The sequence below is a fragment of the Lepisosteus oculatus genome, chromosome 1 (assembly GCF_040954835.1).
Source record: "Lepisosteus oculatus isolate fLepOcu1 chromosome 1, fLepOcu1.hap2, whole genome shotgun sequence".
Taxonomy (NCBI): domain Eukaryota; kingdom Metazoa; phylum Chordata; class Actinopteri; order Semionotiformes; family Lepisosteidae; genus Lepisosteus; species Lepisosteus oculatus.
In genome coordinates this window covers 21,666,846-21,688,267 of record NC_090696.1, presented here as the reverse complement: position 1 = coordinate 21,688,267, position 21,422 = coordinate 21,666,846, and the positions used below count along the sequence as shown (strand labels likewise).

The window sequence follows — 21,422 nt, the reverse complement described above, 5'->3', positions numbered from 1 at the left end:
ATCTGACTCTTGCTGAGGTCACTGTGCTTGGTAAGGAAGGCCAGTGTTCGGGCATTCATGATACTGCAGAATACCTTCCCCAGATTACTACTGTTCACTCTATGACTCTATCGCACACGTGTAGTTTATATCCTAAAAAATACACAACAGTGTCTCTGCCGCAGCCCGAATGATCCCGGCTTTGTGCACAGCTTAAAAATATCAGATCAATATTCATCGATAAGTAAATTTAACTCACAATTCTAAGCAAAAAAAAACATTTAAGATAAGCATTTCTAATATTGCAAAGGAACAAGTAATAGGTTTATTCCATGATGAAAAAAAACGAAGAAAGAGAACACAACGTTTCGGCCGTGGAGCCTTCTTCAGGTTTTCTAATTTCTAATTTCATTTGAAATTCTTCAAATTTCTAATATTGTTTTTTAAATAATGAATAATGTATATTTAAATTAAAATAATATAAGATACATTCATAATTATGATACGTTTAATTAATAATTCAAGAAAAATAACAGCCAGAATAAAAATACGGTTAATTGGGGATAATCTGGGCGATAAAACTGGCGCAGAATGTGTGGACGCGCTCGAAGCGAGAACGCGCGACGGAATGGAGCGGAGGGGGCGTGTAAACTGGCGCGGGAGCGCGCAGGAGGGAGGTTCAGCCGGCGGACAGTATTTGAGACCCAATGGCCGGGACAGCGCAGCCAGCAGCGCCGGGGGTCCGAGACCAGGACAGCAGAGAGTCCTCATCTGCGCGGCTGAGCGAGAGATGGGGAACTGACCACAGAGCAGAGAAGGGTGGGATGGGCCAGGGCAATAAAATTAACGCGACGAAAAATTTAATTTCAAGTATGCCTCAGATAAAAGCACTTAAATAAAGCGACCGAAAAGACTGGGTTGTTGTACCGGGAAGGGAGTTAAAAAGGTAGCCGTTTGTAAGAGAAGAGGAGCGACTATTGGACGAGAGGCTGAAACACCTGTTTCTTCTGGCGGAGTCTGACCCATCCTGGGCGCTTAAGCGAAACCTGCCGATTTTACTAACAAAATAACAACCAAGTGACAGAACAAAGTTTTCCTGCCAGGGTGTGACTTATATTTATTTGAAGGGCAGCTTGACCATAATGCGTTATTTATTTATACGGGTTTAGCGCTTTTCAGACTCAGAGCTGGCGGAAAGGGCAGAGCGGCTACTCAGAAATAAAATGTCTTTCAAGTTTCGGGAATGTCTTCATCGCAGAATAAATCATCAACCAGGTGACAGAGAAGGGTGGTGAGATTGCTATTTATTAAGACGTTTGTGCAGAGGTCTGATTAAAATACGTAAAGGAATCAACCAATTCAAATAAACAATTTTATTTAATGAATTAAAAAAGAAATCTTACATATTCGGAAATAAATGAATGATACAAAACTGAATGCAGTTTAGTAAACGTTAAGGGAAGAAACTGGAATTTGAAAGAACTTATTGCTAGACTGAAACAGGTAGCTTTATAGCAAGGCTTGGATTTGTTTTATACTGATAGGGAGTTAAAACCTTGGTTAAGATCAGAGGTGGGATGTCAGATACATTATTTTAGGCATTAACCAGAGAATTCCGGTGATATTAGACGGCAAGGTGCAGAGCTGATGTGGACGAGGCGCTGCCTGTAACTCGGAGTGGCCGTTGACGGATCCTCCGATTCAAATGGCAGCGGGAGCTCGAGAGGGAGCTCGTGCGGTGGGCTAAGACGCTCCGCGACTGGGACCCCGCGCCGCCAGCCCCGTCACCGGAGCTCGCGCCAATGCCGCTGACGGTTGGTCCCGGACTGGTCCGGCTCGGCCTGCTCTCGCTCTGCAGCTGGCTGCTGGCCCAGGGCTGCGGGCCGGGCCCCGGTCACGGCCGGCGCCCGAAGATGCGCAAGCTGACCCCCATCCCCTACAAGCATTCGGTCCCCAACTTCTCCGAGAACAACCTGGGCGCCAGCGGGCGAGCCGAGGGCAAGATAACGCGCAGCTCGGAGCGCTTCAAGGACCTGGTCGCCAACTACAACCCCGACATCATCTTCAAGGACGAGGAGAACACGTCCGCCGACCGGCTCATGACCAAGGTGAGAGTCCGAGGCACCCGCTCCAGGAGGCTCAGGGCCATACCGGAGGCGCTCAGGGACCGCACCTTGAGTAATGTTCTGATGAATGCGCGTTACACGCTCTGATTAGGGCTGCGGTAAGTCAATATTATCGACAGGTGGGTTTTTTGTTAGCAAAGGCCGGTTTTAAAATATTATTGCGCTATGAAAAAAAAACGTTGTGTGTTTATTTTCACCCTGATTTGAAAAACATTGTCTGTTGCCTGCCTCTTGCATGTGATGTGAGGTTTGTGTGATGGTTATCAAGCTCTTACATACAGTAGAGGTGTAGAATATTGATTGCCAAACTGGTGTCTGAAGGCTCAGGGTGTCTTCAGAAAGTATAGGGAAGTGAAGTCCCCAAGAAAACGTGAGCACGTTTGTGTCAGCACATTTCAGTCTCCTCTCAAAGCAGATTTATGCAGGTGAGATCAAGCAGAGAAATCTGCACTGAACGGAGAAGAATGTGTTTAACAAGTTCTTTGAGTTGACAAAGGCTTGGAAGGATTATGGATTTGTTATACCACCCTCACACACACACACTGCCCATAAAGGAGACAAACACAGCACACCTCAAAGGTTTTGCTCTAGTCCCCTGTCCTTTTTCGAAAGCGAAGGGGGACAGGAGGAGGCTTTCTCAGGGGCTGGTCACGTCGAGAGAGTGAAGAAGAAGAGCACACTCCAATTTCACTGGCAGTCTTCACCACTAGACCCCCACCTTGACGCTCAGCTGACACGCTAGGAGACAGGGAGTGAGTGCGTAGAGACCAGATACCTTTAGTTTCAGTCATTCCTGTGTTTGATGAGTTGGCAAGCACAGTAATCCTCCACTAAGCTCAGAAAAAGCACCTCTCCTAACTCTCCTTATCCAGTCTTCAGTTCCCATTGGAATAAACACAGGGCAACCAATAAGACTCCAGTTCTACAGCAGTGCCATCCATCACAAATTTTACAGTTTGTATGAGCTCGATGTCTTGTGCTTGAAGCCTTCTTTTGAGAATGTTTTCATGAATAAATCAGTAAAGTGATTTAAATATTTGCCTTTTTCCTTCATCAGTTCAAAGGACTGTAAAAAAGCCTGCCATTCCCAGTATAGCCTGTAGCTGTAGAGCTGTACAGTTAGAATCTGAGGTGTTCCCTGGGCTGCCATATTATAAGTTTGTGCATAGTGTGGGTGGTCACTTTATTACCTGTAAAAGCCCAGAGAAGGTGTCCTGTACATGTGCTACCAGCCCACACCATCGAAATCATCGGCTGAGCAGAAGCCAGTGGAATGGAGTCATGATTTCACACTACTGGCTGGCCCTGGAGTGTGGTTCACTCTCTGCCAGGAGAGCTCTGTGTTCGGTCTTAGTAAGCCAGGCTGGGGGCTTCAACAGAATTCCTGTGAATTGTGGAAAAGTTTCATTTTTGAAACCTTGTGTCGTTAAATCCAATGCCTTGACGATCAGGTTTCTTGCACTTTTTGGGAACAAATCTTTTTCCCGGCTGCACCTCTGGTCTTCGGTTCTTGCCTTGCTGCGGCGGATGTGATATTTTACCTCCTACGTGCTGGGTTATTAATCAGCCAGGGAAGGTAGACAAACACTTCCTTGTTCAAAACAAAATGCCCTGCGGACTGTGTGCCTTCATGTCTCATCACTATTTCCAGTACGCCACCAGATGCCTGGGTTCTGGTTAGCCAGCATGCGCACTCATTTTGTCGGAAGAAGGCGCTCCCTTTGTAGAACTCATGGGGGTTTGGTCTTGGGTCTCTTTGCAATTGATTTCCATTATAAAACAGTCTATTGGGTGTGTTTTCATCCATCCATTTTCTAACTGCATTATCAAGTACAGGGTCGCAAGGGAGCTAGAGCCTATCCCAGCAAGCAGTGGGCGCAAGGTAGAGTACACCCTGGATGGGACACCAGTCCATCGCAGGGTACACACTCACACCAGGGCCAATTTTCCCACAAGCCAATTAAGCCAGTCTTTGGACTGTAGGAGGAAACCAGAGCACCAGGAGGAAACCCACACGAACACAAGAATAAGATACAAACTTCACGCAAAGAGCACCCCAGGAATTGAACCCAAGGCAAAAATGTTAACCACTGTGCTGTCCCACGGTGCTTTTCCATGAATCAGAGAATGTCTTTTATTGTGGCATATTTCCTTGCTGTTTGCAAAAGGCGGGGCAGGGCGATCGTCCGCATCGGTTTTATTGTTTCCCATTCCCCTTTGCTGACGAGGAGGAGCCTGGATTGGTCTTTCTCTCCTGCTGGAGGTTTTCAGGGTGAAGTGTGATGGAAAGAAAAAGAGCTGCTGCACATGCCTTCTTCTTAATCTTTAACAGGAATCCCTACTGCCAAACAATCAAGGTATTCCTGTAGTTCCACTCGGCTGCGCTGTGTGCAGCTGTGTCTGGAAGGCTGCAGCAACAGCAGGACAGCTCTGCGCTCTCTGTGCCTCAGTCCAGTGTGAGAAGGGACCAGTTCAGCAGATCTTAAATATTATTTCTAACTTCAACAGATTCAACATATATGATTGCTACATGGCGGATTACCATTTTGGTAACCATCAGTAGTGTTGGGTTTGTGGGAGCATTATCAGGGGTACATTTTTTGTACATTTTTTTCAAATAATCCCCATCTATTAATTGGCTTCATTTCTCTATTTCTCCTTCCAACTGATAGCTGATGTGTGCTGAGAGTAATGGCGCGTCATCTAGGTGGGTGCTGCACATTGGTGGTGGTGCTATATACAAGTGGTATATAAGTGTAAGGAACAAACTGGGGGGACTTTACCTCTTGTTTGTGACCTTCCTTGTGTTGCCTGTTGAAAACGGGGCAGGAGGAGGTTGATGGAGGAGGTGAGGGAGAGTGTTTGTGTCGGCTGTTCTGGAAAGTCTTCCAGAGACTCGTGGTTTTCCACATGTCAGTTACTGTGCTACAGTTGAAGTTATTCCAATTAATGCATATTTTGTTTAGCTTATTACTCTTCTAGAAAAAAAATGCTTTTTCATTAAAACAATGCAAAATGATTATTTTAACACACTCAGTTAATATACAGTGTAAATTATATGACAAAAATAAGATGTCCATCATCATTGATTGCTTTCCATCTTTTTCCAGGGTGTGACTAGAGTACTGTTGCAGGAATCATGTACTGAATGTCTTGTACAACAGTTATAATTCTCAGGACCCTTATAGTATCCATAGGTCCCCAGCTGGATTCATGTCAGGATTTTGTATTGCCAATTCAAACACTGTTAGTACCTCAGATTCAACTTTGGTATGTAAGTACTTTATTATCAGTATAATTTTATTTTGTTGTCTTGATGGGAAAAACAGTAAAACTAACAATAAACCACAATTTTACACAGTAAAACACAGGCTGAACTGGACTCAGCAGGGTTTCTCTAGAATAGACAGGGATGGGCTAGACTAAACGATACTAGGCTGTACTGGTAAGAGACAGTCCAAATTAGAATAAGTTAGACTGGAAAAATGAAGTTATACACACCGTTTGTTTTCTGATATTGACTGAGTGACACAAACATGGGCCACACCAGTATATTTCACCATGTCCAGTGACCGTTATTAACCTGTGTGATTCTGAAGGCAGTTAGGTGTTTCACAATGCAGAAATACAATAACAGTGGTTATAAATGCATTTAGATTCCTATAGACCTATAGACCCAATTTGTAATAGCCAGTTGTGTTTTTTCCACATCTCAGATCTCACATGGGCATGACAAGGAAGTGCAGATAGACTCCTCTGCCCCGCCCACCTCTGAGTCACATGGCACAAGCAGCACCGCCCCCTACTGGAGGATTAGGGTGCTGATTGGAGGAGAGGTACACCTCTCATCAAGAATACTGCGTGTCTGCCAGAGTCCAGGAGCAGAGGACACTCTGTCTCCAAGAGCCAAAACAATCCTGGCTGACCAGTCTCACCTTCTGCTAAGCGGTGCTGAGCTAGTTGTGTGTCCCCCCTTGGGAGATCTCAGTCAATATTGTGGGGTGGTGGCATGTGCCAGGCTCGAACCTGTGATTGTAGAACTCAACCTGCACTCTACAGGTTAAGCCACTTGGGAGACTCCAGCATCAATATTTGAAACTTACAAATAAGTTACTTCTCTAAAACCAAACCGTCCAGGTTAATTCTACAAGTTACACTCTAGATTCTGGCAATTCTGTTCCCAGCTTTTTAAGGGCCAAAGCTGAAACAGAATAAAGATGAAAAATCTGTCTGAGGTTCCTATAAAGGTCTGTGTTACAGCTTGCCGAGAAGATGACAACCTCAGCCCTGAGAGGTGACGGGTCTCCTTTTTACAATGAAAGTGGCTGTTGTAGTCATAGGGCAGGCACAGCTTTACTTTGCAAACATACTTGCTGTTTCAGTGTCAGCTTGAAGACGTTCTTGAGACCTTTAAACTCCCTAAAGATTTGGACAAATCAAAGCACGAGTCTCCATTTACTGCTCTTTTAGTCCATGTCTGACAGCAGTTCTCACTCCCGGGGCCTATTGGCAAGTGTTAAATCCAGATGCTTTTCTGTCACTAATGGGAAAGGACACTGACAGTTGTCAATAAGAACATAATAACACTTACAAATGAGTGTTATAAACAAGAGTAGGCCATACGGCCAGTCCAGCCTGTTTGTATGGGATCAGGTATTAGGTACCTGATCCCAGGATCTCACCCGGTCATTTCTCAAAGGAAGCCAGAGTATCAGCTTAAGTCATTGGAACAAGCCGCAAAGCCACGATTCGCACAACCCTTGGAGTAAAGATGTGCCTCCTGCGCTCACTTTTAAATCCACTTCTACATAGTTTCCACTCGTGTCCTCTAGTTCATGGTTGTCTGTGACTTTGAGGATTTTGAATATTTGGATCAGGTCTCATCATCGTCTTATTTGTTCAAGACTAAAAAGGTTAAATTCCTCCAGCCTGTCAGTGTGGGACTCTCCCTTCAGACTAAAGAGACTCAGTTCCCTCAGCCTGTCAGTGCAGGACACTCTCTTCAGGCTAGAGACTCAGTTCCTTCAGCCTGTCAGTGCTGATATGTCCAATATGTTTCTGAAGGCGTAGACATATACCTGACTTTGCAAAAAGGGTATTTTTTGTTCTTGATGGGTAGTGAAGGGGGTGTCTCTCTCTACTATAAATATTCATATAACAAAACATATAACAGTCCAGTGACAACCAGGGTTATATCCCTGCTTCTATGCTGTGTAGCCAGGGGATAGTTTGATAATAATTCATTCCTAGTTTGAGGTGGACAAACTGTAAGGAAAGGACCTCTGTCTCCACCAACTGGACAACCATGGGCAAATCTTTCAACTTCTCTGTGGGCTGCCCTGGGCCTGAAACGCTGTGCCTGAACTCTCTGTGGGCTTTGTTTGAGTTTGACTGTTTCTTGACACCACAATGTGCTACTCTCCTGCTCTTTGAGTGCCAGGAGAGGTGCTGCTCTCAGCATTGCCCCTGGCTGGGACTCTGTGCCCTCTCAGTGCCCAGTGAAAGGGGCTCTTTGTGCCACTGGATGCTCTGCGGGGTCTGACTGCCCAAATTCCCACCCGCTGAAGTAATTCTGCGATCGGAAAAGCCCCTATTGTTGTCCCGACAATGAAACGCCTCTCCACGAGAGTGCGAGAAATGCCCCCCTGTTTGTTTTCTCTCCTTCATGCTCGCTTTCTCATCTGTCGCATTCCCTTCTTCCCGGCCTGACATTCCTTCCATCTGCCTCTCACTGCCTGCCCTGCTGCAGATCCAGCCCGCCCTCCCTCTCTCCCCGCTTCACAGGCTCGCTCTTTCAGGCTTGCAATCTCCTCTCTCTTATTTACTCTGCTGTCAGCTCTCGGCTGCAGGAAAAGAGCTTTTTTCGGTGGGATACGGTTAACAATACACAGAACAGGGAGAGAGCCGCCACACCTTAGTTTGTGTTTCCACTGACAACCCTGCTAACAGCAGGCTGGGCCAGTGTGAGGATCATTAACCAGGCCATGACTGCTCTGTTCGCAGTCAAGGCCAAGGGCTCAGCAGGCTTTTGAGCAGAATAAGCACACACACTAAAGAAAAGTAACAAGTATTCAAAGGATTGGTTTGATGTTGGACCATCTGATTCACTCCTGTATCAGAACTAAACTTTTAATAGTAGGCAATGGCAAACTGGTTCTTTCCTCGATACAACTTATGCCTAACTAAGACCAAAAGGCATGATTTCTTAAAAGAAATTGTCCTCTGTTGAACATATGCACACTGGTGTTCAGTGATAAACTAGCATTGAATGAATGGGCTATCAGCCCATTTGTGCTTTTAGGGAGCACTGCTTTATTTGTCAGATGTCAGATCACTTTATTGGCCATATACAATTTGTTGTATTAATAATTTGTCTTTTCACATACCCCAACTTGCTCTCCATGAGACACACAGACAGGGAGAGAAGCTTGGTGTCAGAGCGCAGGGTCAGCCATTTATACGGCACCCCTGGAGCAGTTGGGGTTAAGGGACTTGCTTAGGGGCCCAACGGAGTAGGATTCCTCTGCTAGCTGCGGGATATGAACTGGCAACCTTCCAGCCACAGGCGCAGATCCTTAGCCACAGAGCCTTAAAAAATAGCCATCAAGGGCTGGCAATACTATGGTGCGTTAAGGCTAAGGCCTTTCAGAGCAGTTGGACAGTTGGGTTTTCTAAGTTGTGTTGTTATTGCAATATCAGTCCTGCTTACTTCATATTAACATCTGTTTCCTACTGATTTAAGACCTCAAACTTCAAGCCCCTTTCTGTTTGGATGTATGTTGAGAGATGTGCACAGAGATTTTTGGAAGATGTAATGATATTAATACTTTAATATGCATATTTCATCTTGAAGGATCCCAAAGTACTTTACTGACTTAACAGCACTCATTCAACGCCAGCTGCCCCACTGCACAGCAAATCAGGGGTAGGTGTGAGAACTGCTTCACCAGCTCAAAGGACAGCACCTGCTACAGTGTTCCCTGTTCCTATATCTCCAGGTGTCAGTGTGAACAGGAGTGTGGAGGAGGTGATCAGGATCTCCAGGTGTCAGTGTGAACAGGAGTGTGGAGGAGGTGATCAGGAGACTGTAGATCTCCAGGTGTCAGTGTGAACAGGAGTGTGGAGGAGGTGATCAGGATCTCCAGGTGTCAGTGTGAACAGGAGTGTGGAGGAGGTGATCAGTAGACTGTAGATCTCCAGGTGTCAGTGTGAACAGGAGTGTGGAGGGGGTGATCAGTAGACTGTAGATCTCCAGGTGTCAGTGTGAACAGGAGTGTGGAGGAGGTGATCAGTAGACTGTAGATCTCCAGGTGTCACTGTGAACAGGAGTGTGGAGGAGGTGATCAGGATCTCCAGGTGTCAGTGTGAACAGGAGTGTGGAGGAGGTCATCAGTAGACTGTAGATCTCCAGGTGTCAGTGTGAACAGGAGTGTGGAGGAGTTGATCAGTAGACTGTAGATCTCCGGGTGTCAGTGTGAACAGGAGTGTGGAGGGGGTGATCAGTAGACTGTAGATCTCCGGGTGTCAGTGTGAACAGGAGTGTGGAGGGGGTGATCAGTAGACTGTAGATCTCCGGGTGTCAGTGTGAACAGGAGTGTGGAGGAGGTGATCAGGATCTCCAGGTGTCAGTGTGAACAGGAGTGTGGAGGAGGTGATCAGTAGACTGTAGATCTCCAGGTGTCAGTGTGAACAGGAGTGTGGAGGAGTTGATCAGTAGACTGTAGATCTCCGGGTGTCAGTGTGAACAGGAGTGTGGAGGGGGTGATCAGTAGACTGTAGATCTCCGGGTGTCAGTGTGAACAGGAGTGTGGAGGGGGTGATCAGTAGACTGTAGATCTCCGGGTGTCAGTGTGAACAGGAGTGTGGAGGAGGTGATCAGGATCTCCAGGTGTCAGTGTGAACAGGAGTGTGGAGGAGTTGATCAGTAGACTGTAGATCTCCGGGTGTCAGTGTGAACAGGAGTGTGGAGGGGGTGATCAGTAGACTGTAGATCTCCGGGTGTCAGTGTGAACAGGAGTGTGGAGGGGGTGATCAGTAGACTGTAGATCTCCAGGTGTCAGTGTGATCAGGGGACTGTAGATCTGATAGTGGAGTATGAAAAGAGACATGGCAAGGGGAGTGGAGACCAAGGAAAAGGAAAACTGAGGTGACTTTAAAAAGCTGGACTGTAATTGATAGTACATGATTCTATGATACCCCACGCTAAAAAAGGGTCTCACGTACCTTGCTGAGCAGACAGATTAAGGTCTGTTTGAAAAACTGTGTGTGTGAAATAGTGCCACACTCACTCCACCGCACAGCTTGAAGAGGTGTCATGGGTTTGTCTGCCAACAGGCACACTAGCACGCCGAGCTTCCCCCGGCTACCAGCGCGCAAGAGAGGAAAGAACCGCTGATTAAGAAGCCTAGAGAGGGTGCGAACACGTTAAAAAAACAGCTCCGACCGACCTTGAAAATTCCCTGCAAAATTCCAACGCGAAACAGCACTGGAAATGTATCAGCCAGTCACAATGACTTTGTTCTTTGACTCATTGTTTCGGGGGAGGGGTGGTACAATTTAACTGAAGATAAAGGATTCTTTCCTACTGAAAAAGAAAATGCCTGGCTGATGTCACCAAAGTGCATAGAAATACTTAGTAATTCTTCACTGACATTGCACAGTGGTTACTGTTGTCTTCAAATGTTTTATTTAGCTTATTTAATTGTGTTTTGGAGACCAAAAAAGCAGATTAAAATGTGAAGAAAAGATGAAACCCTCTTCTAGCTACATCAGAACTATTTTTTCTGCTGCAAGGATTGATTTTTATTTAGGTTTGCTCCACTTTTCCTGGCTGCACAGACACTCACAACCCCAGAAAAGACATAGTGTGAGAAAACACCTGTGGAAAATGGACTGTGAATGGCCTTGCTATTTTAAACCATGTGTAACTAATATGGGAGCCAATTGCCAATGTGCCTGTCTGTATTTTGTTCCAGTTGTGCTGTACAGGTCATTGTTTTGACTGGATCTACACCAGAGAAAAGACTCCCAGTAAAGTTACATCACAAAGTTGTTGCAAAGAATCGTGGGATATGTCTAGGTCCAGTGTGAAAACATGACATTTATAAGCAGAGTTTGTCAGCAAGGGTCTAACCTTCCACCACACCCAACTAAGAATAATGAGCTACACCCAACTACGCCAACTAACAAAAGAAAAGCTTGGCAGTCATTTCTGATCCTCTGTAACCTTTGGGCCGCTCACTTAGAATATCACACAGATTACTTTCTTCCATTTTAAGAACATCCTGTGATGCTTGTGCCTGCTGTGGGGAGAGTAGTGCATGCTTGTACATCATCTAGACAGGATTATCATATTGCCTGTCCGTCTGGGGCAAAGATATTATTCTCTCAGTCTAGGGGTTTAGAGTCAGGTGTTTCCCCTCTCACTGCTCCAAAGCAGGGCTGGTATAAAGTACTTGACGTGCAAGGAACAGAGAGATGTCGGTGCTGCTGTTGTACTGAGTTCTGCTGCTGCAGACAATGATCTTAAACATCAGAAACAGCGTGCTTTCCAGTCAATTTGCCGTCAGATAGCAGAAGAGCAGCAAGGTGAAACCAGTATCCTTTGTCACATTGACCTGACAACCTGACCTCACTAGCTCATATCCATAAGCTAAGCAGAAGCAAGAGGAGTTCTTGTTATTATAAAAATCAAGCATAAGATGTTAAAGCTTATGTTAGGCATCATTAAACACAAGCAGCGGATATAAGGAAGTACACACCAAAGCACTGTGGTCATCAAGGAAAGGGTTTTGGTTCTCAAGTCAAGTCCATATTAAGGAAGACTGCTGGAGTTCACTAGTACTTACTTTCTCCTGGGCACACACCCCTGGGCTGGTTCTGTGTGTTTAAGCATTTTGTTCTTTCCCAGTGTGTGTTTTAAAATCCGCTGTGTGCAGTGCTTAGTATTATGAATGAGGCAGGCCTGCGCAGTGCAGTTAGCGGGGACTATACAAAGCAGTCAGGGAGTAACACACCTGTTTGGGAAAGAGGAGAAGTAAGATTTAATTCTTCCAGCAATTTAGAGTTTGTGCACCAGTATTTAACATTTTAAACCAGTGTATCCAACTTAGAGAATCTGTAGCTAAGTTTAGAGATTTGGTGGCAGTTTTAAGTCGAAGTCAATGTCAATAAAATCTATTGTTTTTCATGACATTGGGGAAATTCCAACTACAGAAATATTTTGTATTTTACTGTGTACCATAATATTACCAAGGCATTGTATAATTGTATTTCAATTTAACACCTTTTCACTCTGATGGTGTGGTTACTGGTATCTAACATTGAGCACCCAGTTAAAATATGAAGTCACCAACTAGAGAACAGGATACCTTGATGGAAAGGGAGGGGAAGAGGTGGGTATCTCAGACATGTGGAAGTTAAATGGAAGGGGTGTTGTGGTCATTTAGGGACATAAGACATGCAAACCCTGTTTGCTCAATCTAATGCCTCACAGGCTTTCACAAAGTAGACCTTTAACACAGGGGCCTCTGCCTGGTGTCTGCACACAAGAAGATGGTGAGAGGCCAGGCTGGTAGGCATCTGTGCAATTTAAAGCACAAATCCATTCATCCACTTTCTAGCTGCTTCTAACAATTCAGAGTGGGAGGGAGCTGGAGCCTATCCCAGCAAGCAACGGGCACAAAGCAGGGTACACCCTGGATGGGATACCAATCCTTCACAGGACACAGACTCACATCAGGGCCAATTTCCCAGGAAGCCTTTGGTCTTGGCCTTTGTCTTTGGACTGTGAGAGGAAATCGGAGCATCTGGGGGAAACCTATGTGAACATGGGGAGAACATGCAAACTCCATGTAGATAGCACCCCAGGTCCGTAATTGAACCCAGGGCCCCAGTGCCGCAAAGCAGCAATGCTAATCACTGCACCACTGTGCAGCCCTAATGCACAAATCATAATAAGCTTTATGTTTTTAGTCTGATAACTTTTATTTGAGAAAAGTGATACGTGACCTTGTGGATTGCAGATCAGCAATAGCGGCAGCATTAGTAAACAGTGCCCCCCGATCCCTGCTTTCCTGCAAGCGCGGGACATCTCTGTGGGTTGAATCTGCTATTCCGTTCAGTTCAGTTTATTGTCATAGGCATAATGTAAGTGCAATGAAATGCTTATTTGACAATAAACTGAACTGAACTGAACACCAGATGCAACCCGCACTGTTGCATGAGAGCAGGGATCAAGGGGTCACATTTGTATATCCCCCTTCTGATTTCCACTGTAAAGTCATGCTGCTGCCATTGCTGATCTGACATCCACTAGGTCACATTCCACTTTTCTCAAATAAAACTTCCCAGACTAAGAAAATAGCCAGTTGTCTCACTGGCTGGTGTGCAGAGGCTTGGGGCTCCTCAGCGCCTCCCCATCTCTATTAATGAGTGATGGAGTTGGCGACAGGGGCCACTGCCTGAGGTCTGCACACAAGATGAGATTGAGAGGCCAGGCTGGTAGGCTGGTTAATTCTTTACAGGGACACAGCTCAAATGCTTACCTGGGAAATAGAGAAAAGTCACAGTCTTTTGCCACATCCCTACCAGAAAAAACAGACACATAAGCCTATATTGTGTGTGTGTGTTCATTCATTGGCCAAATGATTGTGAACTCCTTAGTCAAATGAATGCACTCTCTCTATGGCAAGGAAGGTGTAGTTGCTCTCATGAAACAGACTTCAGTCTGAGAGCAAATCTGATCCAAATATATACAATCCTCAGAGTATAGAGAGTGTCAAACCAGTGGAGTACTTCAGACCTAGTAGGAAAACAAGGGCATGGGGACACAATTAAAGCAAAAAGACAATTAATTTAGGATGGAGAACAGATGGAAGCCCAAACTCGACATCCCTTCAAGATGCAATTTCATGAAAGTTTAAATTAATTTCATAACTGCCAAATGATCAAGATAAGGACAATGGCTTCCTCTCATTTGCAACCTGTCTAGTCCTTAACACCTTCCCTGGCCAGAGTAGATCTCACTCCTGCTGGAAACCAGTGGAACAAGTGGACCTGTCCAGTTCAGTCCCCACACACCACCACATCCTCACAACCACAGCTGAAGGCCGTCCTGCTACAGGAATGGGATGGGATTGGGCTGTGGATACTTCAGATCCCTGAGGAATCTATCAGGCCACGCCCTGTTCCAGCTGTTCCTGCAGCTCACACGGGACAGATTGGTTATTCGCTCGGAGCGCCTAATGTTCCAGCCAGAGAGTCTATATGAACAGTGATGTGACTGACCTGTTGGAACTGATTCCCTGCCCACCTCTCTCTCTCAGCGCTGCAAGGACTGTGTGAACGCCTTGGCCATCGCAGTGATGAACCAGTGGCCTGGGGTGAGGCTGCGTGTCACAGAGGGCTGGGACGAGGACGGCCACCACCCGCCCAACTCACTCCACTACGAGGGCCGAGCCGTAGACATCACCACCTCTGACCGGGACCCACGCAAGTATGGCACGCTGGCTCAGCTGGCGGTGGAGGCCGGCTTCGACTGGGTCTACTATGAGTCCAAGTCACACGTCCACTGCTCCGTCAAGTCAGGTAAAGACCTGAGGTAACCATGGAGAAGGGACTGGTTTTAGAGTGGAGGAAACAGACAGAGGTTTTTACTGACTGATATGTTATAAAGAACAGGGTTGTGATGGAGACTACAGTATTATTAAAGATCTCTTTACTGCTTTTACTACTCCATCAGGACCTACACGGTGCTATTGCTAATGATTCAAATCCAGAAAGTCCAGAATCCAGCCCACTTTACAGAGAGTCGCCTACTGTCAATGTACAATGAGAAACACAACTGAGGACAGATAAACCTCAGAACTGGAAGTTAAGGGGTCCTGGTTGCGCTATTTTTCTTTGTTTAGTTCAGGAGTGTCAACTCCTGCAAGGACAGTGTGTCTGCAGGGTGTCCAGTCCTGGTCCTGGGGGGTCAGTGTGTCTGCAGGGTGTCCAGTCCTGGTCCTGGGGGGTCACTGTGTCTGCGGGGTGTCCAGTCCTGGTCCTGGGGTGGTCAGTGTGTCTGCAGGGTGTCCAGTCCTGGGGGGTCAGTGTGTCTGCAGGGTGTCCAGTCTTGGTACTCTGGTCCTGCAGGTATGTGGGAGAAGTTTGAGAAGATTGTGTTTCTTCCTGAAACTAAAGCAAGAATTGCTTTCTCTCTCCTTTCTTTCTCCCACTTCTCCCCCTCAGACCACTCTGTAACTGTGGAAAAGGGGGGCTGCTTTCCTGGCTCAGCGCAGGTCAGCCTGGCTGGGGGTGGACAGGTGTCTCTGTCAACCGTATCCTCAGGGATGCATGTCCTGGCTGTTGACAAGGCAGGCCTATTGGTTCCTAGCCGGGTCCTGTTGTTTCTGGACCGGGATGCAGGTAGGAAAGCCTGCTTCATCGTCTTGGAGACCAAGGAAGAAACCCGACTCCGACTCACCCCTTCCCACCTGCTCTTCCTGTCCTCCAAGCGGACTCTGGACCTGAGTCTGTACCAGGCCTCATTCGCCAGTGAGGCCATGCCAGGAAAGTTCGTGCTGGTGAAGAGTGAGGGTGGAGAGCTACACCCTTCCCAGATTCTCTCTGTCTCCCTGGAGGAAGATGTTGGGGTGTATGCTCCACTGACAGAACATGGCACCCTATTTGTTGATGGGGTGCTGGTGTCCTGTTATGCAGAGCTGAATGACCACAGCCTGGCGCACTGGGTGTTTGCACCCCTACGAGTCCTTCTGGCCTTTGCCCAGGAACTGGGGCTCGTGACATACCAGAGCAGCCTGAGGGCACACTGGAGCAGGGCCAGCCCCAGGGAATACGCAGCTCGGGGCCCTCTGCTCTCCCTCAGCCGGGGACTGGGTTTCGGGATTTACCAGCTCACAGATGACATAAAGGCACACAGGAGCTGGAATCAAACCTGCTCAAACCAGACTCTTCAGAATAGCAGGGCACAGCCGAGTCTGCTGCTTGCAGACCAAGATCCGGGGGTCCACTGGTATGCCAGGCTGCTCCACGTCCTGGGGCGCATGCTGCTGGACCCCAAGAAGTTTCACTCCTAAACACCTCAATATGACAAGCTGGACAGCAACACTGGAACTGCTTGCGTTAAACTGTCTGAGCAGAGTCTGGCAATTTGCCCTTGTCCACAGACTCACCTGCGCAAGACTGTCCAGTTCAGCTGAGGCCCTGATGCCAGGGTTTGCAAAACGATTTCCATTTCTCACAGTAAAGTGCGTGGCTGGAAAAGCCAGAGGCTGTTTTACGTTAAGAAGGAGTACAAATACTGCCAGCCAGGTATTACCTTTGTTGTCTTAAAGAAGATATTGGAATTTGGGCTAGTACCAACCAAAAGCTTTATTTTTATACTTTCTGAATGATAATATATACAGTATGTCATATTATTGTAATTCTTCAACTTTAATGATGGTCTCACATTATTTGTAATACCAAGTGTTTAAAAAAGTGTCAATTAAAATAATTATAATTATTTAATTTTTTAAGAAATAAACTAATGTTTCTATTATTTTTTATTTTCATTTTAACATTTTGGTTGTTGTTACCAAATAACACTGAGAGAGTGTGAGTCGTGAGGAAATGTAGACCAGGGACAGTAGATTCACTTCTTGCAGAGCCCTGTGTCTTTTGAGTTTTGGTCCAACCTGAGTAGTCAATTAAACAATTTACCTAATCATTTTCTTAAATAGGGTTGGCACAGTGTTGCAGTGGTTAGCATTGCTGCCTTGCAGCACTGGGGCCCTGGGTCCAGTCCCAAACCTGAGGTGCTGTCTCTGTGGATTTTGTATTTTCTCTGCGTGTTTACATGGTTTTTCTCTGGCAGTCCAAAGACACACTGGCAGGTTAATTGGCTTCTGGGAAAATTGGCCCCTGTTGTGTGCGTGTTTGTGTCTGTGTTTGCCGTGCAATGGACTGGTGAGCCATACAGAGTATATCCTACCTTGCACTCTTTGCTTGCTGGGATAGGTTCCCGCTCCCTCACAACCCTTTATTGGATAAAGTAGTTAGAAATTGGATGGATGGGTTTTCTTAGACATATGAAGGATTTTCTTAATAAAACTGCACCACTCTGCCCTCCATTAGTTCCCCCCTACTCCAGCATACATGCAGTACCCCAGTCTTATCATGCCTTCACACCTCCTTTCTAATGCCCAACACCTTGGCACACCATGGGGAATTTTAATCCCACTCCAAGACAAAGAAAATTTTATGGCAGTCTGTGGTCAAACAACCAGGTTGAAAGGTCACATCTTGAACAATTAGCAGAGGATGTCTTAGGTTTAGGATTAATAAGTCAGGGCAGGGATCTCTGAACTCTAAACGATGAGGAGACCTAAATCTTCCCAGGCTCCTGCTGGTCTGCAGTCACATCACTGCAGAAGGTACCACTCTTCCAATCATCTGTCACTCTCCTGTCGGGCACTGTGGAGCTCTCTGCACCTCAGAAGAAGAAGGGGGGATCAGAGGAGCATGTCTGTCTCTTCCCTATTCTCCATGTGCAGGAACAAGGTGTAAGGACACAATTGGAAAGCCCAAATTTTGATGGGTGCAAAAATGAAGAAGCTGAGAAAAGTGTTTTGATTCCAGGTACTGCTGAGAGACCAGGCTCCAAGGAATATCCCTGCACAAGCTGGGATACAAAGTGGGAGCAGCTCTGTTGGATTTTCCTGTTGCTTCTTCCCTTGGATGTCTGATGTTTACAGAGTTGTCAGTAAAACATGTCAAATACCTAAAGTATCTGTTACATTCCGAGATCACTGGAGGGGAAAACTATTGGGAGACTGAACAGGGAGGGCGACACAGACTCCTGCAGCCCTGCCCACCATGCAAGGACAGCTCTTGTTTTTATTTGCTCCAGGAATAGAACAGTAGAGCAGTGAAGCCTTCAAATTCCTCTTAAAGACAACCTTCTGGGGCCGTAATTCACAATCGCCCCACTGCAGGTGGAGCGACGCTTCTTTCTTGATTGTGAAGGATTTGTGCTCCTGTCCTTTTTCCAAAAGTTGTGCTCAGCTGGGCAGGAAGCAGCTAGCACCTGTGGTCGAATATGGGCTGTGCCCCTACTGGTGCCACGCACAGAAAGAGTTAAACTCTGAGTTTACAGTAAAGGCAAGAGGAAACTGCCGGTCTGGTGGTTAATGAGAAACCAAGAAACTGGTTTGAGAGTTTTTCGCACTCTTCTCCATCCAGCTTGTGGTTCTCTCTCGGTCTGGACACCTCCCCCCTCCGATACCACACACCCACCAAGGCATCGTAACCCTGTCCCTGGCTCATTTCCACAAAACAGAACGCAGTGCAGGTGCTGGCACCCCATGAAAACTGGTGCTGCTCTCTGCACGGTTCCGTCTGGAAAAGAAAACCTGCAGATGGACAAGGGACGGGTCAGTCTGTGTGCAGCTCTGCAATGTTCTCTGAAATTCAGTTTTCAAGTTATCAATTATGTACAAGACAAAATGATTGAACTGTTCAAATCTCGCTGAATCTCTTAAATAAATAAGGATAAATAAGCTATGAGTTGAGCTTGATGAGGCTCTTAACATCCCTCCACACAGCTTCCCTTCTCTGTCTCCTTCTGTCTATCTCACTCTTTAAAATTCAGATTAAATTAACATTATTGGCTTGACCACACTGGGCTGCAGCTCTATTGAGATTCCTCTCCCAGTAGGACCGGGAGCTGTTCTGATTCTGTCAGGAGTGGGCATTCTGGGATTAGATTTGTTGTTTGAGAGTTTAATGTTTGTCAGATCCCAGAGTATTTCTCACAGTGCAGCAGAAAGTGGTTCTCTGTCTCTGCTTCTCCTTACTGGCAGTGGGAGCACAGCCTGTCCTCTCTGGGCAGCCAGGCCTGTCTGTGTCCAGTTTCTATGGCTTCACCACACACCTGTCTCTCTCTTACCTAGTTGCCCTGCAACTCAATTTTTCACTCTCCTCCTTAGACCAAAGCTTTGCCACAGTGTGTGGGTATTGGGCGGGGACCCCAAAAGGTGTCCCAAAATGAGAAGTATCACCACCTGCTAAGGGAAGTACCCTGGGTTAAACTTCAATCCCCTGGCTAATCATTGAAACGGCTGTGCTACCCTCTTAGATGAGAAGGAGATTGGGTTTAATTTGTCCTCACATTGTATTTGGGAGGCTGCTTAATCAGATCCTTGCACAAAACTTTTCATCTTTTTTAGGGGTAGTGGTGTACCTGGTTCTGTCGGAGAGTGTGGATGAGTGAAACACATTATTGCCAAATGTCATACAAGTTTTGAAACATGCTTCAGTGTTGACTCACTTCAGTGTGATGTCTGCCCTTCAAGGTGGGGCTCCCCAGCCCAGATCCTAGTGACCCCAATTTCTGCTGCCTGATAATTCAACTGAGCTCATGATTACTTAATTGGGACTGAAGATTTAGCTATTTACTGATCAGAATTTCTAAATAGTTTCCAGTTTGTGAACTTGCAGAGATTTTGATTTGCTTGTAAAAGTTCTGTAACATAAAAAGAAAGTTTTGTGGAAAATAGTTCAAAAGATCTCATTCATTAAATTATTAGTTAAATTAAAGATTTAATTAAGCAGCCTACTACTACATAGTGCAGTTGGAATGAAGACAAACAGACACTTAGTCCTGCTTAAAAGACTGGAAAGAAATTCCATGGAGTTCCGACAAGACTTCCAAAAGACTGATCCTCTTGGGTGTTCACCCTTAGACCTCAATTACTTCATTACACTAACTGCAAACTTAATTGGTCACTCTCACCCTCTTGTCACTGTCGCAGCTGTTAATTCTTGCAGGGGTCTTAACGATCTGGTTGTTCTCGTTGTTGGCTGACCTGGAACAAATTTCACTTTTTGTCCCCAGGTGTCTGAAGCAGCACACAGCTCCTGCTCCCATCCCTGAAATTGAGCATTGCCTTACACACCCTGAATGCTCCAGCCCTTCAGAGTCAGGGCTGACCCGGCAAAGAAACCAAGACAATGCACAGAACCGTACAGCCCTTCCCAACCTCCTGCTGAGCAAGGGGAAAGTAAGGGTTGAAGAGCTGGGTTGTGGCTCCACCTAGTGTCTAAGGCAGTTTATTACACCTAAATGTCCAATCCATCTATCCAATTTCAAACTGTTTCTTCCAATTCAAGGTTGCAGGGGAGCTGGAACCTATCCCAGCAAGCAACAGGCAGAAGGCAGGATGGCACACCTGTTCTATATGTGTCATTGTAGGGCGCAGACACAGACACTCACACACTCATGGTATTTCCTCCGCTGATGCATCTCTATCTTTTACTCCCCTTTTGAGGCTCAGAACACCGAGCCCACTATCAAGGCTCCCAGTGAACCAGGGGACTTTGTGTTACAGTCCTCTAAACATTAGGTGTGTAGAGCCTTTAAGAGAGTGAAATCCCGGAATGCAGCCGGCCCAGATGGCGTCTCCTCTCGTGTTCTTAAAACCTGTGCAGGCCAGCTATCTCCTGCGTATACAGACATTTCTAACCTCTCTCTGTCCCTGGCAGTTGTACCAGATTGTTTTAAGAAAACCACAATTGTGCCCCACTACCCAAGAAGAAAAAGGTAACTTTTTTGAACGATTACTGCCCAGTGGCACTCACGTCAGTGGTCACGAAGTGCCTGGGAAGACTAGTATTGCCATATATAAACTGCACTATCCCAGACTCCCTCGACCCACTTCATTTTGGTTACCACCCAAATAGGTCAGTTTACGATGGCATATCTCTTGCACTACACACTGCCCTAGACCATTTAGAGAGGCTGGGCACCTGTGTTAGGATGCTGTTTATTGATTACAGCTTGGCCTCCAACACAATTGTTCCCGCCAAGCTGGTCCCAAAACTCAGGAATCTGGGCTTACGCAACTCCATCTGCAACTGGATACTGGATTTCCTGACGGACAGACCTCAGGTGGTAAAAATTGGCAACAATATCTCCTCTACAGTGATCCTAAAAACTGGGGCTCCCCAAGCCAGCTGTCTCAGTCCTAGGCTATACTCCTTGTTCACCTACGACTGTACAGCCACTTACAGCAGCAACCACATTATTAAGTTTGCAGATGACACCACTACTATTGGGCTGATCAACAACAATGATGAGTCCACAATACAGGAGTAAGGTGGAGCATCTTACCAGATGCTGCCTTGACAACAATCTGGCTCCGAATGTCAACAAGACAAAAGAACTCATTATGGACTTCAGGAGACCCAGAAGGAGTCACGCACCAATCAGCATCGATGGCACAGCAGTGGAAAATGTCAGCTGCATCAGGTTCCTCGGCCTGCAGCCAGTCT

General features: G+C 46.3%; 1 protein-coding gene across 2 annotated transcripts; it reads left to right on the top strand.

Moving 5' to 3' along the window:
• Positions 1-617: 617 nt before the first annotated feature.
• dhh (desert hedgehog signaling molecule) lies at positions 618-16,615 on the top strand. 2 transcript variants are annotated; one of them, XM_015344404.2, is made up of 4 exons: positions 618-1,254; positions 1,608-2,087; positions 14,432-14,693; positions 15,339-16,615. In XM_015344404.2, exons 2-4 carry the CDS (start codon positions 1,782-1,784, stop codon positions 16,184-16,186), a joined length of 1,416 nt encoding a protein of 471 aa, XP_015199890.2. In that variant the 5' UTR covers positions 618-1,254; positions 1,608-1,781; the 3' UTR covers positions 16,187-16,615. The 2 variants fall into 2 exon arrangements, with proteins under 2 accessions (XP_015199890.2, XP_015199889.2); XM_015344403.2 differs by having other exon boundaries at positions 618-1,270.
• Positions 16,616-21,422: the final 4,807 nt, after the last annotated feature.

Bases quoted from the DNA above. Each gene is read 5' to 3' on its own strand.
- dhh (XM_015344404.2), top strand. From the start codon at position 1,782: ATGCCGCTGACGGTTGGTCCCGGACTGGTCCGGCTCGGCCTGCTCTCG. The intron at 2,088-14,431 runs GTGAGAGTCCGA...TCTCTCTCTCAG, and splicing joins CCGACCGGCTCATGACCAAG to CGCTGCAAGGACTGTGTGAA. The intron at 14,694-15,338 runs GTAAAGACCTGA...TCTCCCCCTCAG, and splicing joins CCACTGCTCCGTCAAGTCAG to ACCACTCTGTAACTGTGGAA.